Source organism: Sander lucioperca, chromosome 11 (genome assembly GCF_008315115.2).
Source record: "Sander lucioperca isolate FBNREF2018 chromosome 11, SLUC_FBN_1.2, whole genome shotgun sequence".
NCBI lineage: Eukaryota > Metazoa > Chordata > Actinopteri > Perciformes > Percidae > Sander > Sander lucioperca.
Window position 1 is genome coordinate 22,465,270 of NC_050183.1, and position 14,425 is coordinate 22,479,694.

The window sequence follows — 14,425 nt, forward strand, 5'->3', positions numbered from 1 at the left end:
TCCAGCAAACCCAACTATAACAGCATTTATGCAGGAGGCTGAATATTTATAAAGACATTGTCTTCGGACTCTGAACTTAGCTAAATGTCAGTTAAAGCAACCATCACCTGCTTCACCAAAAAGGTTGTTCATGTAAACTAACGTTTTCTTCCATTACAGAGTTTACAAGTTTCAGAAGGACTAATTATTTGGTAGAAAGTAGAAGCTCAAATGGGAACTCTAAACTCTGAAGATTAACAAGGACACTAATTCTAGAAAGAGATGTTCCTGTTGAGTTTTTTTGTTCACCTCCATCATACTGGGAGGTGGATATCTCAAAACTTATATTTATTAATTTATTATATTAAACCAAAACTATTTATATGTCTAGATGTTACTAGAGCTAAATGAGAACATGTTTTATTTGTAATTTGGGTTCTCTGATCTTTTTTTTTTTTTTTTTTTTTTTTTTTTTAGAAGATCTGTTTCCTCTCTAACAGGATGTTTAACACTGAGAGCTACTGTACAAAAGAAGCCGCTGCCCTTCTGTTGCTCCTAACCCGCAGCCAGACATTTTGACTATTGCTTCCCTTTCCTTATGTTTTCTTTGCATTCGTTTTTTGTAAATAAAAGACTTCAGAACCCATCTTAAAAAAAAAAAAAAAAAAAACCTGTGTCCATGTCATTATTGTGTTGTGTTGGTAATGAGAAGACTTACATGCTCAGGACAGCCTTCGGGACGTGGCAACCTCTTCCCTTCTGACAACACCTTCACCAATCGGATGATAGTCATCTGACCTTGAGTTCGACCAATCATACCGAGGAAAAGCTGCGTGGGTGAGGACAAGGACGGGTTACAAAAAAAAAAAAAACATACAACACTATGTAATACCGGCTCTATTATTTAGACATGAAACATGACAATGAGTGATACAACGCAGTCATTTAGTCTTTGTGGTCCAGATGTAATAGCTATTAGCTTTTTTTTTTCTAGTCTTCTTTTTAACATTCTCTGACCCGTGCAGATCTTTATTACTAATTTCCTTCTAGTAACAGTGATAGGTCAATCAGGATAAGTGGCAGTTAAAAGCTGGATGTACATGAAAGATCCTCATGATAAACTAAGCTCTTAGCGCTGGCAGAGACACAGCTCCTGGTGCGAGTCTATCATCTGCCGCTTTGGCCAAAGACCGACACCATCTGCCATATACAAATGACTGTGTGTGTAATGCTGTAATAAATTCACTTATTTATCTCTGCCAGACCAGTACAGTATGTGTGATGTGTATTCAATGTGGAACCATTATCCAAGTGTCCAAAAAATATACCAAAAAGGATTAGACGTATTTCTTGAACGCCTGTGTGAGAGTGAAGAAAATAAGAAGAGAGCTGCAAACTGACTGTCATTGGGCTCTTGGAGGAGTCGCAGTAGGTGATGAGTTCGTACATCGTCACCCCAAAGGACCAAACGTCTGAAGCAAGGTAGAACTTACAGTGAGTCAGACACTCTGGAGCATACCTGGAGAAAAAAAAAGAAACAAAGTGTAGGAGCATGGATGCTTGTTCATTTCAACAAATAGTTACATTTTAAGTTTTTGTGTTAATATGACCATGCTTTGCCATAGGGGAAATATACAGCTTTGTATACAGCATTACATACCTTCAGAGAGAAAAGGCAACTACAACAAATATCAGATGCCCTCTTAAGGCCGTTTTATGCTTCTGCGTCGAAACGACGGCGTACCCCGTATGCGTCTACGCCGGACCCTACGCAGTAGCCTGATGCGCACTTCTCGAAAAATGTAACTACACGTTGGTTCTCCTTCTCCATAAACAACATGAAATCAAGGAGAGGGTTAACTTTTCCTGCTAAAGATGTCTCACCGTGGTCAGAAAGCACAGGGGAGACACTTTGTTTCTCTTACTCAGGCAGTACTCGCTCCGAAGCAAATCGCTGTCACTCTCTCACTTCTCCCTCTACCACACACTCCCCCCCCCCACACAAACACACACATGCTGGCTCGACGCACACACCAGCGCACAAGTATAAATACCAGGCCACTTACGTAGGCTACGGCGAAAACTCTGCGTGGAGCCTCTGCAGAAGCATAAAACGGCCTTTACAGATTTATATCTGCAAAAGGGAACCAGCCAAGTCTTTGCTTAAACGGGGTATATGCAGAAAGTTAAATTTAATACCTTTAAGACCCTTTCCATACATTTTTTATACATTGGTCATCAAAACTTTGAAAACCCCTGCATGTCATAAAAAGTCATAGTTTTGTATGTCATAAAAATGTTAAAAAAGCCAGTATAGTCTTTCATAAAAAGTCATAAAACATGTAAGTATAGTATGTCAAAAAAGTAAAATGCCATAAAAACGTCAATGAATGGAAGTATAGTCATAAAAAATCAAAAAGTCAAGGTATAGTATTTCGTAAAAAAAAGTCATTGTATAATATGTCGAAAAAAAGTCATAGTATAGTATGTCATAAATTTGTCGTACATTTGTATAGTTTGTCATAAAAAAGTCATAGAAATCATTAAAAGTCATAGTATAGTTTGTCATAAAAAGTAAAAAAAAAAATCATAGAAAGTTATAATATAGTACGTCATTAAAAATCATAAGAAAAGCATAGTATACTATGTCATAAACAAGCTAAAGTATGTCGTAAAAAAGTAATTAAAAAATCATAGAAATTAATAGTATAGTATGTCATAAAAAAGTCATAGTATAGTATGTCAAAAAAAATCAAAAAGTCATAGTATAGTATGTCATAAAAAAGTCATAGGATAGAATGTCATAAAAAAGTCATAGTATAGTATGTCAAAAAAAATCAAAAAGTCATAGGATAGAATGTCATAAAAAAGTCATAAAAAAATCATTAAAAAGTCATAGTATAGTATGTCATAAAAAATCATAGAATAGGATGTGATAAAATAGTATATTGTAGCTTTTCTAACTTCCGTCTCCTCACCAGAAAACAGGGCTGTCGTTTTCGTCTTTGACGGTGTAATATCCCTCGTTGTCCTTGATGCTTTTGGTGAGGCCGAAATCTCCGATCTTCACCGTCCTCTCGTTTTCCACCAGCACATTTCGGGCAGCCAGGTCCCGGTGGATGTAATTTCGAGATCCCAGGTAGTCCATTCCCTTAAATAGCCCACAGGGTATTTTTTAGATAAATAAATGTTTAGAGTGATTGAAATGCAGTCTATGGCTTTGTGTGACTTTGACTGAGTGACGGGAACATGCAGACAAGTAAAGCTAAGTCTGGTGGGAGAGGACTACCTCTATAGTATTTGTAGAAACATTAATTTTTTTATATCAAAGACAAGGACATAGTGGTCACGTGCTAAATTATAACAATATACAGAAGTGCCTGATGGTTCCAGCTGGTCTGAGGAAACCACTCTGTGGAGAGAAACTGTGTTACCTTGCATATCTGGATAGAGTAGCTGAGCAGGGTGCTGAGGCTGGTCTTGCTTTTGTTTCTGGGTAGATACTCCTTTAAACTGCCCAGTGGAAGGTACTCCATGATCAGCTTAATGGCCTGACCACCTACAACCACAATTACACATAAATGCAATCAGAGGCATAAAGACATAAGACATACATTTTCCGCCTTTATTTCGATAGGACAGCTAGGTCAGAAAGGGGAGAGAGAGGGGGAAGACATTCAGGAAATTGTCACAGGTCGGATTCGAACCCTAGACCTCTGAGTCGAGGCATAAACCTCTCAGTATATGTGCGCCTGCTCTACCACTGATCCAACCCAGCCACCTCAAAGATTTTTAAACATCTGGATGAGAAATATTAAACATATTTCCAGTTTTCCTAGATAGGAAATAAAGAACTTTTCTTTTGTTCTGCAGATGGACGATTTTATTGTCCAGATGTTACTGTGAGTCTTTAAGAATTCAGAAAATACCTTCATAACACCGGTAGGTGTTTTAAGGGACAGTCTAGGTTTTTGAAAGATCGTCAGATAATTATTTTCGGAAAATGGAATGCTCAAGTCTGTGACTCTGATGTAATGGTAAAATACACTCCAATCATTGAAATGCCTGCCTGGAATCTGAGCATTTAACTTAAGGACACAAAGCTACACATTGAGTTAACACTTGCCCTTTAAGGCAAGACGTCTTTATGGAAACTGCTTTAGAATTAACATTTGTAGTTTGTAAGAGGGAACAGTATGAGATGGAGTTTTATTAGAACTGAGTTACTAGTGTCAGAATCTAGTGGCACCCACAGTCTTTACTCAGCTTTTTAACAGACATTTATTTACCATGCTTTTATTTTAAAGTGCTCATATTATGCTTTTTGGCTTTTTCCCTTTCCTTTATTGTGTTATATATCTTTTTGTGCATATTATAAGTTTACAAAGTGAAAAAGCCCAAAGTCCACCCCAAAGGGACTTACCATCTCTAACAGAAAACACTGTTCACCAACTACTCCAAACAGCTCTATTGTAGTGCAGCCTTTACTTCTGTGACAAACGTGCGTCACTTTGTAACACACGTTATAATGCTCACCTAGCTGCTAACGTGGCACTCCCTCTTACTCTGCTTCTGACTGGCTAGTAGTCCTTACCTAGCTACTGCGCATGTGTGACTCCCAACAAAGATGGTACAGAAGTGAGATGTCTCACTCTGTAGCTAAAACAGAGAGCTCAACACACAGGGTGAAAAGATGAGCTGCAGCCATGTGTAGTACAACAAATATATGGTGTTTTTTGAAAATTAAACCATGTAAACCTAACCTGGTACAACCTCTAAATACAATTATGAACCTGAAAATGAGCATAATATGAGCACTTTAAAAAATGAACCACCAAAGCTTCATTTCAGGTTGCTTAAACACCAGCTGTCTGTACTCATGTGCCCTTTACATTCTTATGTCAACACTATGTGTCTGTTGCACCTGACTTAAAGATAAATAGCCTACCATTACACTACATCTGTAGAAAACATCTTAATGTGGCCTAAAATGTTTGTTAAATTGCATTGAGTGACACACCTAACACATCGCACATCTAACACAATTTTTCAATTTGTCTGCAACTGAATATACGATGGTTAGTGTTTATTTTTGTGTATGCACTCTTCCCATCTTACCTTCCTCTTGGCAGATGCCTTTGTACTTGACAATGTTTTCATGGTAGAGTGCCTTCAGGATGTCGATCTCACTCGAGAGGTTGTTGCTCTGCTCCTCCCGGTTCTCCGGCTTTAGGGACTTCACTGCCACCAGCTCACCTGTTTTATCTCCCCGAGGGTCATAGCGACACAGCTCCACCTTACCAAAGTGACCCTGCATGAGGAACATGTCAGAAATTAAAATTATTCAGTTGATCAAGAATGAGTTCTAGTCTACTTCCTGTGTGGGACCAGTTGTTTCTCATCATTGCCTAAAGTCCTTCAGTTCTTGCTTATTTTTGATCTGTAGATAATACTGTCTTCTGCATTTTTTTTAACATCCCTACAGCTCATTTTAGATTATGAAGGATCACAAGAATGATCATACTCCAGGTGACACTTTTTAATAGTAGTTAGCTGATGTGTACTGTAAAAACAGAGCCCATACAGTACTCACCATACTACTACAGAATTTATTATCTAATGTATTACTAAATATTTACCAATGCATGTGAACTAAATGTCGAAGTCATTTTGTTTGTGCATTTGAAAATTGTCAGTTTGATCATTCTTACAAATGGTAAGATCTATTAAACAGAGATTAACTCAAAGGCATAAATACAGCAGGAATAGTTTACCTCTCCCAGATCTCTGATCTTCTTCAGGAATCTCTTTTCAAACATAGTTGGGTCCACCTCTGGTGTAGGCTGGGGTTTGATAGATGGGTCTGAGAGGCGAAAAAAGAAACAAATACATTAAGCATGCTGGGTAAAACATCGACAAACAGTCTTTTCTTCAACATAAGCATGCCTGCGTCATAGGAAGTCTATTGTGGTTGACTGTGTCAAAGTTTTCAACAGAATTCAGTGTGGTTATGTAACTGTTCACATGCTCTGGTTTCCACACAAATGGCTACTTTTAGTAGGAAAATGTATTACTCAAGCAAGACCCATTCTGTATCAACATTATCAATACTTATAAAATAGTTTATTTATCCAAAACTTTGTTTTTAAACTAATTTCCAAACACTTTGAGCTGCAATTAATAGTAGATTGATATTTTAGTTAAAGTAATTTTGTTGCTGTTTTGGTAATTTATAAAGGTCAATGTGGTAATAAGCTCTATGCTTGAGTCAGACTGACTGCAGTATCCAATTCTGGCCAGCAGGTGGAAGAACAGAGTATATTATGTTGCCATGGGGCCCAGCGGAGGGGCAGATCAGTGATAATGCACCTAGTGAACTTCCTCACGAACATCTGAGTTGAGTAAACAACTCTCTCTCTCTCTCTCTCTCTCTCTCTCTCTCTCTCTCTCTCTCTCTCTGTCTTTGCACTGCTTACTGGGCTGCTGCTAGGTGAGATACAAAACATGCAAAACAATCGGATCATATTCCAAACTGTAGACAACTGCCTGCCTGAATTTTGGAACCTGTACCTGCTTATAGCCTGTTCTGCAGTGTACACTCAATTCTATTCAGATCTTTTTGGAGACACCTAAAGGCAATAAAACTGCTTAAACAAAAGGTTTTACTTCATATTTGCAATTTCCTATTATATGAAAATACCAAACATATAATGTATAGCACACACATTCCCCTGATACATACTCTTTTCCTCTAGCATGTCTATGTCTCTGACGATAGCCCTGAAGAAAGGTCTCTTCTTGGGGTCGTAGTTCATGCAGTGGGTCATCAGTTCTGCAAGCTCTTTGCAGTCTGGGGTGGCCAGTTGGCACTCGGTTTCATAAAACCTCTCCCTCTGCTCAGCACAAAGACACACGAGAATGAGGGGGTGCATAAAAAACAGAGTTAGTATGATCATTGAAGTGTGATGGTGGACAGAGAATATGTAAAGGGAATATGAAAATGAACAGGAATAAAAAGAAAGTATCTTAGCCATCAGATTTGAAATACAAGTTTAGTTTAGATGTATGTCTTCATGTGAGTGCCCCCTACCTCTGTGAGTTTCTTGTCTTTAAGGGGGACCTCTCCATCATAGCAGATCTCCCACAGAGTCGTACCAAAGCCCCACTTGTCAGCTGCGACACTCAGGGAGGACGTGCTCTTCACACACTCTGGAGCGATCCATGGGATACGATCCACACACTCTGCAGAGGCAAACAAAGTCAGCTTTAACAGTGACTCAATTAGGCACATATATGTTTCAGTCCCCTGGTGTCTTTGTAAAAACAAAAAAGATTATTGGAGATGCGTGAAATACTGAACACAGGAATTCTGAATTGTAATGATGTTTGACAGAACCGATGTGTGGATGAGTGATGATACTCTCAAAGGCCAACCTTGCCCCTTTAAGATGCGATAATGGGAAAGTTTCCTCAGATATTACTATGTGTGGAATCAAATAACCTTTTTAACAAGCGAAGAAAACATGTACTTGCTGACCTTACACACAAACGCCTTCAACAGACATGAGATGAGATATCATAATAACTGAATAACTACATTATAACCACATTGGCCCGTCCTCATCAGGCTGTAACATTCATATTTCTTCTTCTAATTTGGTTGTGTCCAATGTAATATTGTTAATTGTCTTCATACATGGTATCTATTGCATGTCTGTCCGCCATGGGAGAGATATCCCTCCTACAGTATGTTGCTCTTCTTGAAATTTCTTCCATTTTCTTTTCCTATTGGAGGGTTTTTTGTGTGTAGTTTTTCCTTATCTCTGATTTGTCCACATTGGTCTCAGCATAGAGTAATGTATGTTATTGAAACTATATGATCACTTCAACAGGATGCTGACAAAATGTCCTATGTAAAAACACAATTTGAAAGTAATAGTTAGAGCGTGACATCATGGATCGGAGCATACATAGGAGGAAAAGTGCATTCGGTCAAACAGCTTTTTCAGTCAGGGCTGCTCGTGAATGGAACCTCATTCCAACTCACATTAGGAATTTTAAAACATACGTTTCTTTTAAATTTAACTTAAAGAAGTGGCTAACAGGTAATCAGGACTGTCAATATTATATGTAGACACTAAATCTTGCTGCTATCTTGTCTTTCCTGTCCTGCCTGTTTGTGCCTTGTGCTATGCCTATGAGGTTGTCTGTTACATGGACTGACAGTTTGGCTTGTGTGTGTATGTGTGTGTTGGTGTTGATGTTGCTAATGACCAACTGTTCTTGTTTATATGTTGATCTTGTCATTTTTTATTTTTTACATGTATAGTCAATTGTACTTGTATTGGGCTAAACCTGTATGTACTATTATAATCCTTTTATCTTTTTAGGTGTGACATTGTACAATCTGTCCAGGGACAGCAGACGTAAAATAGCCTTTTGGCTAATTCTGGCACATTTTACATTTTTATATGTATTATTACTGTGCATTGTCCCTGTTAAATAAACCTGAAATAAATAAATAAATAAATAAATAAATATTCTCACCATGCTCCAAATACCAGGAACTAACAGGAAAATGCAATGCAGATCTGAATGGCTGACTGGGCAGGTAGCTGGCTTAAAATATTGACTGACTGCATTCACTGAATCTAAAAATGTCTTTGTCTGTCTGAAATATATTACTCTGACTGGAAGACAGGATAACTGATTGGCTGACCTCCACGGTTGACATTTTAGCTTCACAAATCCATAACATCAGATGAGGGGTGTATGTTAGTGAGTTACAGCAGCTCAGACTGCAACACAGAAGGACTTACTGGAGGAAAAGAAGAGGAGTGAAGAGGGGAAGAAGCTGTAGTGGGGCTGAATGGAGCGAAAAGGGGAGATGGAGACAGAAATGGGAGTGGGAGAGGAGATAATTGAGTGCAAGGACAAAAGAAAGAGAAAAAATAAATGAAGCGATGATGGATTTGAGGACTTGAGTAAAGCGATCAGAGATTGCTGGGAAGGGAAGAGTGCTCCCAGTGGGTTTCTCAGCACTTTACCCACTATGTTTTCAATCAAATCTATATACAAGGACATCAATGTGTAACTGGAAGACTGATTGTTCTGCAAAGTGATGGAGGCAGAAGAAGAAATGTAAAGAGTTCTGGGAACAAAGAGAAAGGGAGGAGCATTCCCAGGGGTGTGCTGTGATGGACATTTGCAGAGAAACATTTCCAGTCTGTCCAGTGTTTTGCAGATCTAGCTGTGCAGCCACAGTGTTACATCACACAACTTCTAGCTCTAATTGACAAAAAGAAACATGAGACTGCCATTTGAAGGGAACTGTGCAATCTGAGAAATGTCCTTATTATTGTGCCATCTTCCCTGAACCCAGATCTGAGAGGGAAATGTGCCCGATGCAATGTGTATTGATTATGTGACAAATATGAGTCCTATTGCTGACAACCTGGATCGGAAATGTTCTTTTTTTATTTATAACCTCCGCCAAGGAGGTTATAAATAAAAAAAGGAGGTTATGTTTTCGATTACTTGCCCGAATTTCATGACACTCCATTAAATTCTGAAGCAGATCCGAATCACGGGGCTGATACACAAATTATTTTTCACTTTTGTTTTGATTGACAATACTGTGTGTATCTTTGAAGTTCTAGTTAGTTTTCAGAATGTATCGGAAATTAATCTAACCAATCTATTGTCCAAACTATTTTAGTTTAACTTTATTACATGTGTGTGCATTTTATGCGTTTTGGTTTCACTGCCATTTACAGCTGACTGGGAAAGAAAGCGGAAGTAATTGTGAAATATTCCATGGTAGCTAACCACTTAGGTTTCACTTTTAGTAACCCAGAGAGAGAGAGAGAGAGAGAGAGAGAGAGAGAGAGAGAGAGAGAGAGAGAGAGAGAGAGAGAGAGAGAGAGAGAGAGAGTCTGCATGTCCATGGCTCCATGCATATGTGTGTGTGTGTGTGTGTGTGTGTGTGTGTGTACTCACCCTCTCTGGTGAGTACTGTGATTGGTATTCCTGGATCGCTGAGCTTGATGAAGGGGCCTCCTTCATCTGTGCCCCGTCCATCTCTGGCCAGCAGGATGTTTTTAGCACACACAAAGCCATGGACCAGCTTTTTGTCCTCCTACACACACACACACACACACACACACACACACACACACACACACACAAAATACAACAAATATATAAGTCAAAAAGCGAGATAGCAAATTTAAAGATTATGTTGACAAAATGGATCCAACATGGTACAGGTAATGCCATGGGCGCATTCAGCACTTACATTTCTATAGTTTGTGTGTACAGTGTGTGTGTGTGTGTGTGTGTGTGTGTGTGTGTGTGTGTGTGTGTGTGTGTGTGTGTGTGTGTGTGTGTGTTTTCCTGTCTCACCAAGTAGCTCAGAGCTGAGGCCAGCTGCTTGGCCACCTGGAACTTCCATGGTGTGCCAAGTGGGCTCTGCTGTCTCCTCATAAACAAGTCCAGTGGTCCTAGCTGAACAAACTCCTCAACCATGATATCTGTTCCACGCAAACACAAAGAGACTAAGATGTTAAAAAAGCCCCACACTTTCAAACACATGTACATACTGTACACACAGTTCCTGAAATGCACTTACTCTCCTGGTGGCGGACACACACTCCATACAGCAGCACGATGTGTTTATGGGACACTTGTCGCATCATGCTGGCTGTTTCGAAGAAGGCCTGTCAACAGAAAGACAAAAAAGTATTAGCTTTCAATATGGTTAGATGTTACAGGATGGATGTAGTCCTCATATGAACAGAATGTACAAGGATGTACAGGATCTGAGCGTGTCTCACCAGGGAGATGTCCCTGTGTCCAGAACCCAGCACCTTTAGGACCACCTTGACCTCCTGGAAGGATGAGTAACCTGCATCCTCATCCTCCTCACTCTTCACCCTCAGGGTGCCTGAGTAGATGTTGGTTCTTGTTCCCCGTCCAAGGTGCTCCTCCTGGTTAACACAACAGAGATAAAAAGTGTTACATCCAGTATCCAAACTATGTCTACTAAAGAGCAGGGCTTCTAAAACTTTTGTTAGATACATTTATCTGTCCAGAGAAGAAGTCTTAGTTAAAGTTTGTTTATTCCATGTGTGCTGGAGGATAAGCAACTTCTTGTTCTTGTTTGTGTACCCTCATTCGAAATGAAGAGGAAAGTACTTGTAGGTAGACAGAAATAAGTTCAACGTTGTGCTCTGTGAGGAAGATATGTAAATCGGAGATTCCTAAATACATTCATAAGATATGCAAGTTCAAGAGTCAAGATAATGTCTGCATACGTCTGATGAGTGTCCTCATATTTGAGGAATCCCTTTTCTCTTTTTTAAAATTATATGAAAACAAGAAGTTCAGTTGTTAAAGGCATACATTAAACTGTGTGGATTATTGCAAATGTGAGGGGGAAAAATCATACTGTATAGTTTCTGATATTCTAATATTTTGTCACCCTTATTTACATAACATGCAACACACTGGAAGCTTAAACTGTATCGTAAAAAAAACATCTTTAATCATTTCAAACTCTGTAATACATTATATGGACTTGCATTTTTGTTTTACATTTTTACAACAGATATCCATTACTGCATTACCGTCATAACATGGAAGACAGACATGAAGATGAGAAGGTGTACCTGTTCAATCTCCTCCTTGAGAATGCGATGGAAGCTGAGCTGACTCTCCTGCATGGGAGTCTGAGGTGTCGGTGCTCTTTCTTTAGTGACCACCAGCAGGTTAGAAATCTCTGCAACACATACACACATTTTAAGGGTCATACCGGGGGTTTTGTATGAAGTTGTGCATACTACAAAGTATGACCGTTTTGATAAAGCCATTTTCAAAAGTATGATAAGTGTTTTAGATTAGTTTTTGTCAAAATCAAGCGGCAGAGACAATTGTTTGTGTTAGGTAATCCCTTAGAGAGAATGTCATGTCTGCTTCTGTTGTTGTCAAGGTCATGTTATTGTAAAACTGTCGAAAGTTTAGATTGACTTTTTTTAAAGTCTGCAGTGCATTCACACAACAACAATGGACAATAAAAGCAGAAGTGTTCACAGTGAGGTAAACTTGGGTGGAAGTGTCACAGCACCCAACAATGCTACAAATGTATAGATGCTCATATATGCACTGGTATTTAGTATGAAAGCAAAACTGTATTTACATGTGGTAAAACAAGCTCTCAACAATTACGTCAATGTGGCAATGATCTGAACAGCTACTCAGGTCGGGTTGTGGGAGGATAAAGTGAAAATGTGTCTATGTGCCTGTTACCGTACTATATATGCGTGCGTGCGTGTCTACATGTGTGTCTGTGGGTGTCTAATGTGACAAACCAGCACACTGTGGTTTAAAGGGGAAGAACGTATCTGCACTCCAACAGCATCAACATTCACCATCAAGGAGTGTTAACAGTACTGTTCTGTAACATGCAATCTGGGTTTTTAGGCAAAACCCAAATACAACATGCACCCATGTATTACACTGTACCCACTTTGTAAACCCTTGGCCTAATCCAGGCCTAACCAATACCATTTACTCTAAGGCTAACACTAAGCCAGCACAGTTTCATTTAAACTTGCTTATGTTACAAACCCAAAATCTAGTGACAGGTACACACACCTGCCCAAATTCAAACCATGAAGTCCTTCTTTCACCCATCTGCAATGCAATACTTACTTTATATTCTTTTCACAACCATGCATAGATAGACTTCAAACAACACTAGTAAAAGCTTGTATCATATTCTTGGGAATTGAGGATACCAGTGTTATTGTCATAGCAAGGATGTTTAAGAACAGGAAGGAAGGGAAGGAGTGGTAGCCACTCATTCACTGTGCAATTAATAATCTACTCACATACATAGCTGGACACTCTAACTGCTCTTAACTGCTAATTTATGCTAAATGTCATTTATTCACTGTATAATAACACAATGCCATACTTTTTGTTTACTTCCTATATTTAGCTAAACTAGGCCTGTAGCGACGCATCGACGTCAAAATTACATCAACGTCGTATTTTTGCGTCGACGCTTCGCCACACACACATGTGGGAGACCAAAACATTGCAGGATGGAGGACGAAACAGCAACCTCCTCACAGAATTCCCAACAAAGCCCTGCAAAAAGCCCCATGAAAAGAAAAAGTCCTAAAAAAAACAGCTCGCCCTTAATCATCGAAGGTATGGGAATACTTCAAATATAGTCCCAAGTACTAACGTTGGCTAAATTCATTTCATGTTTGTGTAGTGTGTTGTGTAGCCTGCGCACTTAGGTGGTGCTAGCTAACTATCTTAGCTCTCCGTGCAGTTTGTTCGTGCTAGGTTAGTAGCTAACGTTAACGTTAGCTAGCTACTGGCGCCTAGACAGCTGTGTTTAGCTAACGTTAGTTATCATCTAATGTTGGCTTGAATGGTAGCTAGCTTACGGCTGCAGAACACAGCTATCTATAGTAGCTAACGTGAACGTTAGCTACTAACCTAGCACGAACAAACTGCACAGAGAGCTAAGATGCGTTAGTTAGCTTAGCACCACCAAAGTGCACAGCTGCATTAGCATGTAAACCTACAGAATAGCAGTTAAGAGAGTCAGTTTGATTATGCATCAGGTTTTATGTTGGGACTGTTATGTTGTGTTAAACAATCCAAGGAATGTCTGTACTGTGCACTGCACAGTGTTTTTCTTTTTTGCACTACAACTTGATTTTTTTGAACAAGAGAGTTATGTTGGTACTGTAAAAGAGTAAACAGGCTGGCCTTTCATTTTGTATAACAGTAAAATAATTATTTTATTTTGTGTAAAGCAGAAGATTTTTTGCTGTGCAAAATTGTTTAATAAAATATATTAAGAATTTTTTGGTATTTATTTGAGATACATTATGGTTTTTATTAATCGAGCAACAGAAAAATAATCGTTATATTAATCGTCCAATTAGTCGTTAGATTAGTTGACTAATCGATCAAATAATCGCCCGATTAATCGTTTAATAAATAATCGTTTACCCCCAGCTCTAAGCTAAACGTTTATTGTTATTGTTATTCTTATACTGTATTTTTTTAATACCTCTTTATTTTTCTATATAAGTGTTTTGTAAGCTGCTGAAATCTGCTGGAAATCCAATTTCCTTGCGGGAGTCATCCTAAAAGGATCAATGAAGAGAAGTCTAAGTCTAATACATCCTTAATATTTTAACAGGTACAACAACACAGCACTCCAGTCTTTTATCTTCATCTAAAGCAGATACAGCTACAAACACCAACCCAAAACAGTCATGCCTTATGATAATAATCAACACCACGCAACCCCAACAATCATAAACAGCTCAACACATCCATGCACACATGCATAAATTGCTCCACCTTTCCCTGAGTGAAGAAAACAAGAGTGCTAGTTTGGTTCCGGAAACCCACATTT

At 38.8% G+C, this 14,425-nt stretch overlaps 1 protein-coding gene across 3 annotated transcripts in view; it reads right to left on the minus strand.

Annotated features, from left to right (window-relative positions):
- Positions 1 to 14,425, minus strand: part of jak1 (Janus kinase 1) — a 42,448-nt gene that overhangs the window by 2,875 nt on the left and 25,148 nt on the right. For 2 of the 3 annotated variants that reach the window (XM_031283813.2, XM_031283812.2), the window contains exons 12-24: positions 11,649 to 11,758; positions 10,815 to 10,967; positions 10,610 to 10,697; positions 10,384 to 10,511; positions 9,979 to 10,117; positions 7,070 to 7,221; positions 6,722 to 6,872; positions 5,754 to 5,842; positions 5,098 to 5,290; positions 3,414 to 3,538; positions 2,958 to 3,130; positions 1,381 to 1,498; positions 698 to 808 (exon numbers count right to left, since the gene is read on the minus strand). In XM_031283813.2, coding sequence (XP_031139673.1) covers positions 698 to 808; positions 1,381 to 1,498; positions 2,958 to 3,130; positions 3,414 to 3,538; positions 5,098 to 5,290; positions 5,754 to 5,842; positions 6,722 to 6,872; positions 7,070 to 7,221; positions 9,979 to 10,117; positions 10,384 to 10,511; positions 10,610 to 10,697; positions 10,815 to 10,967; positions 11,649 to 11,758 — 1,730 coding nt within the window. Of the gene's footprint in view, positions 1 to 697; positions 809 to 1,380; positions 1,499 to 2,953; positions 3,131 to 3,413; positions 3,539 to 5,097; positions 5,291 to 5,753; positions 5,843 to 6,721; positions 6,873 to 7,069; positions 7,222 to 9,978; positions 10,118 to 10,383; positions 10,512 to 10,609; positions 10,698 to 10,814; positions 10,968 to 11,648; positions 11,759 to 14,425 lie in introns of those variants that run through there. The other variant, XM_031283815.2, reaches the window with a different exon arrangement.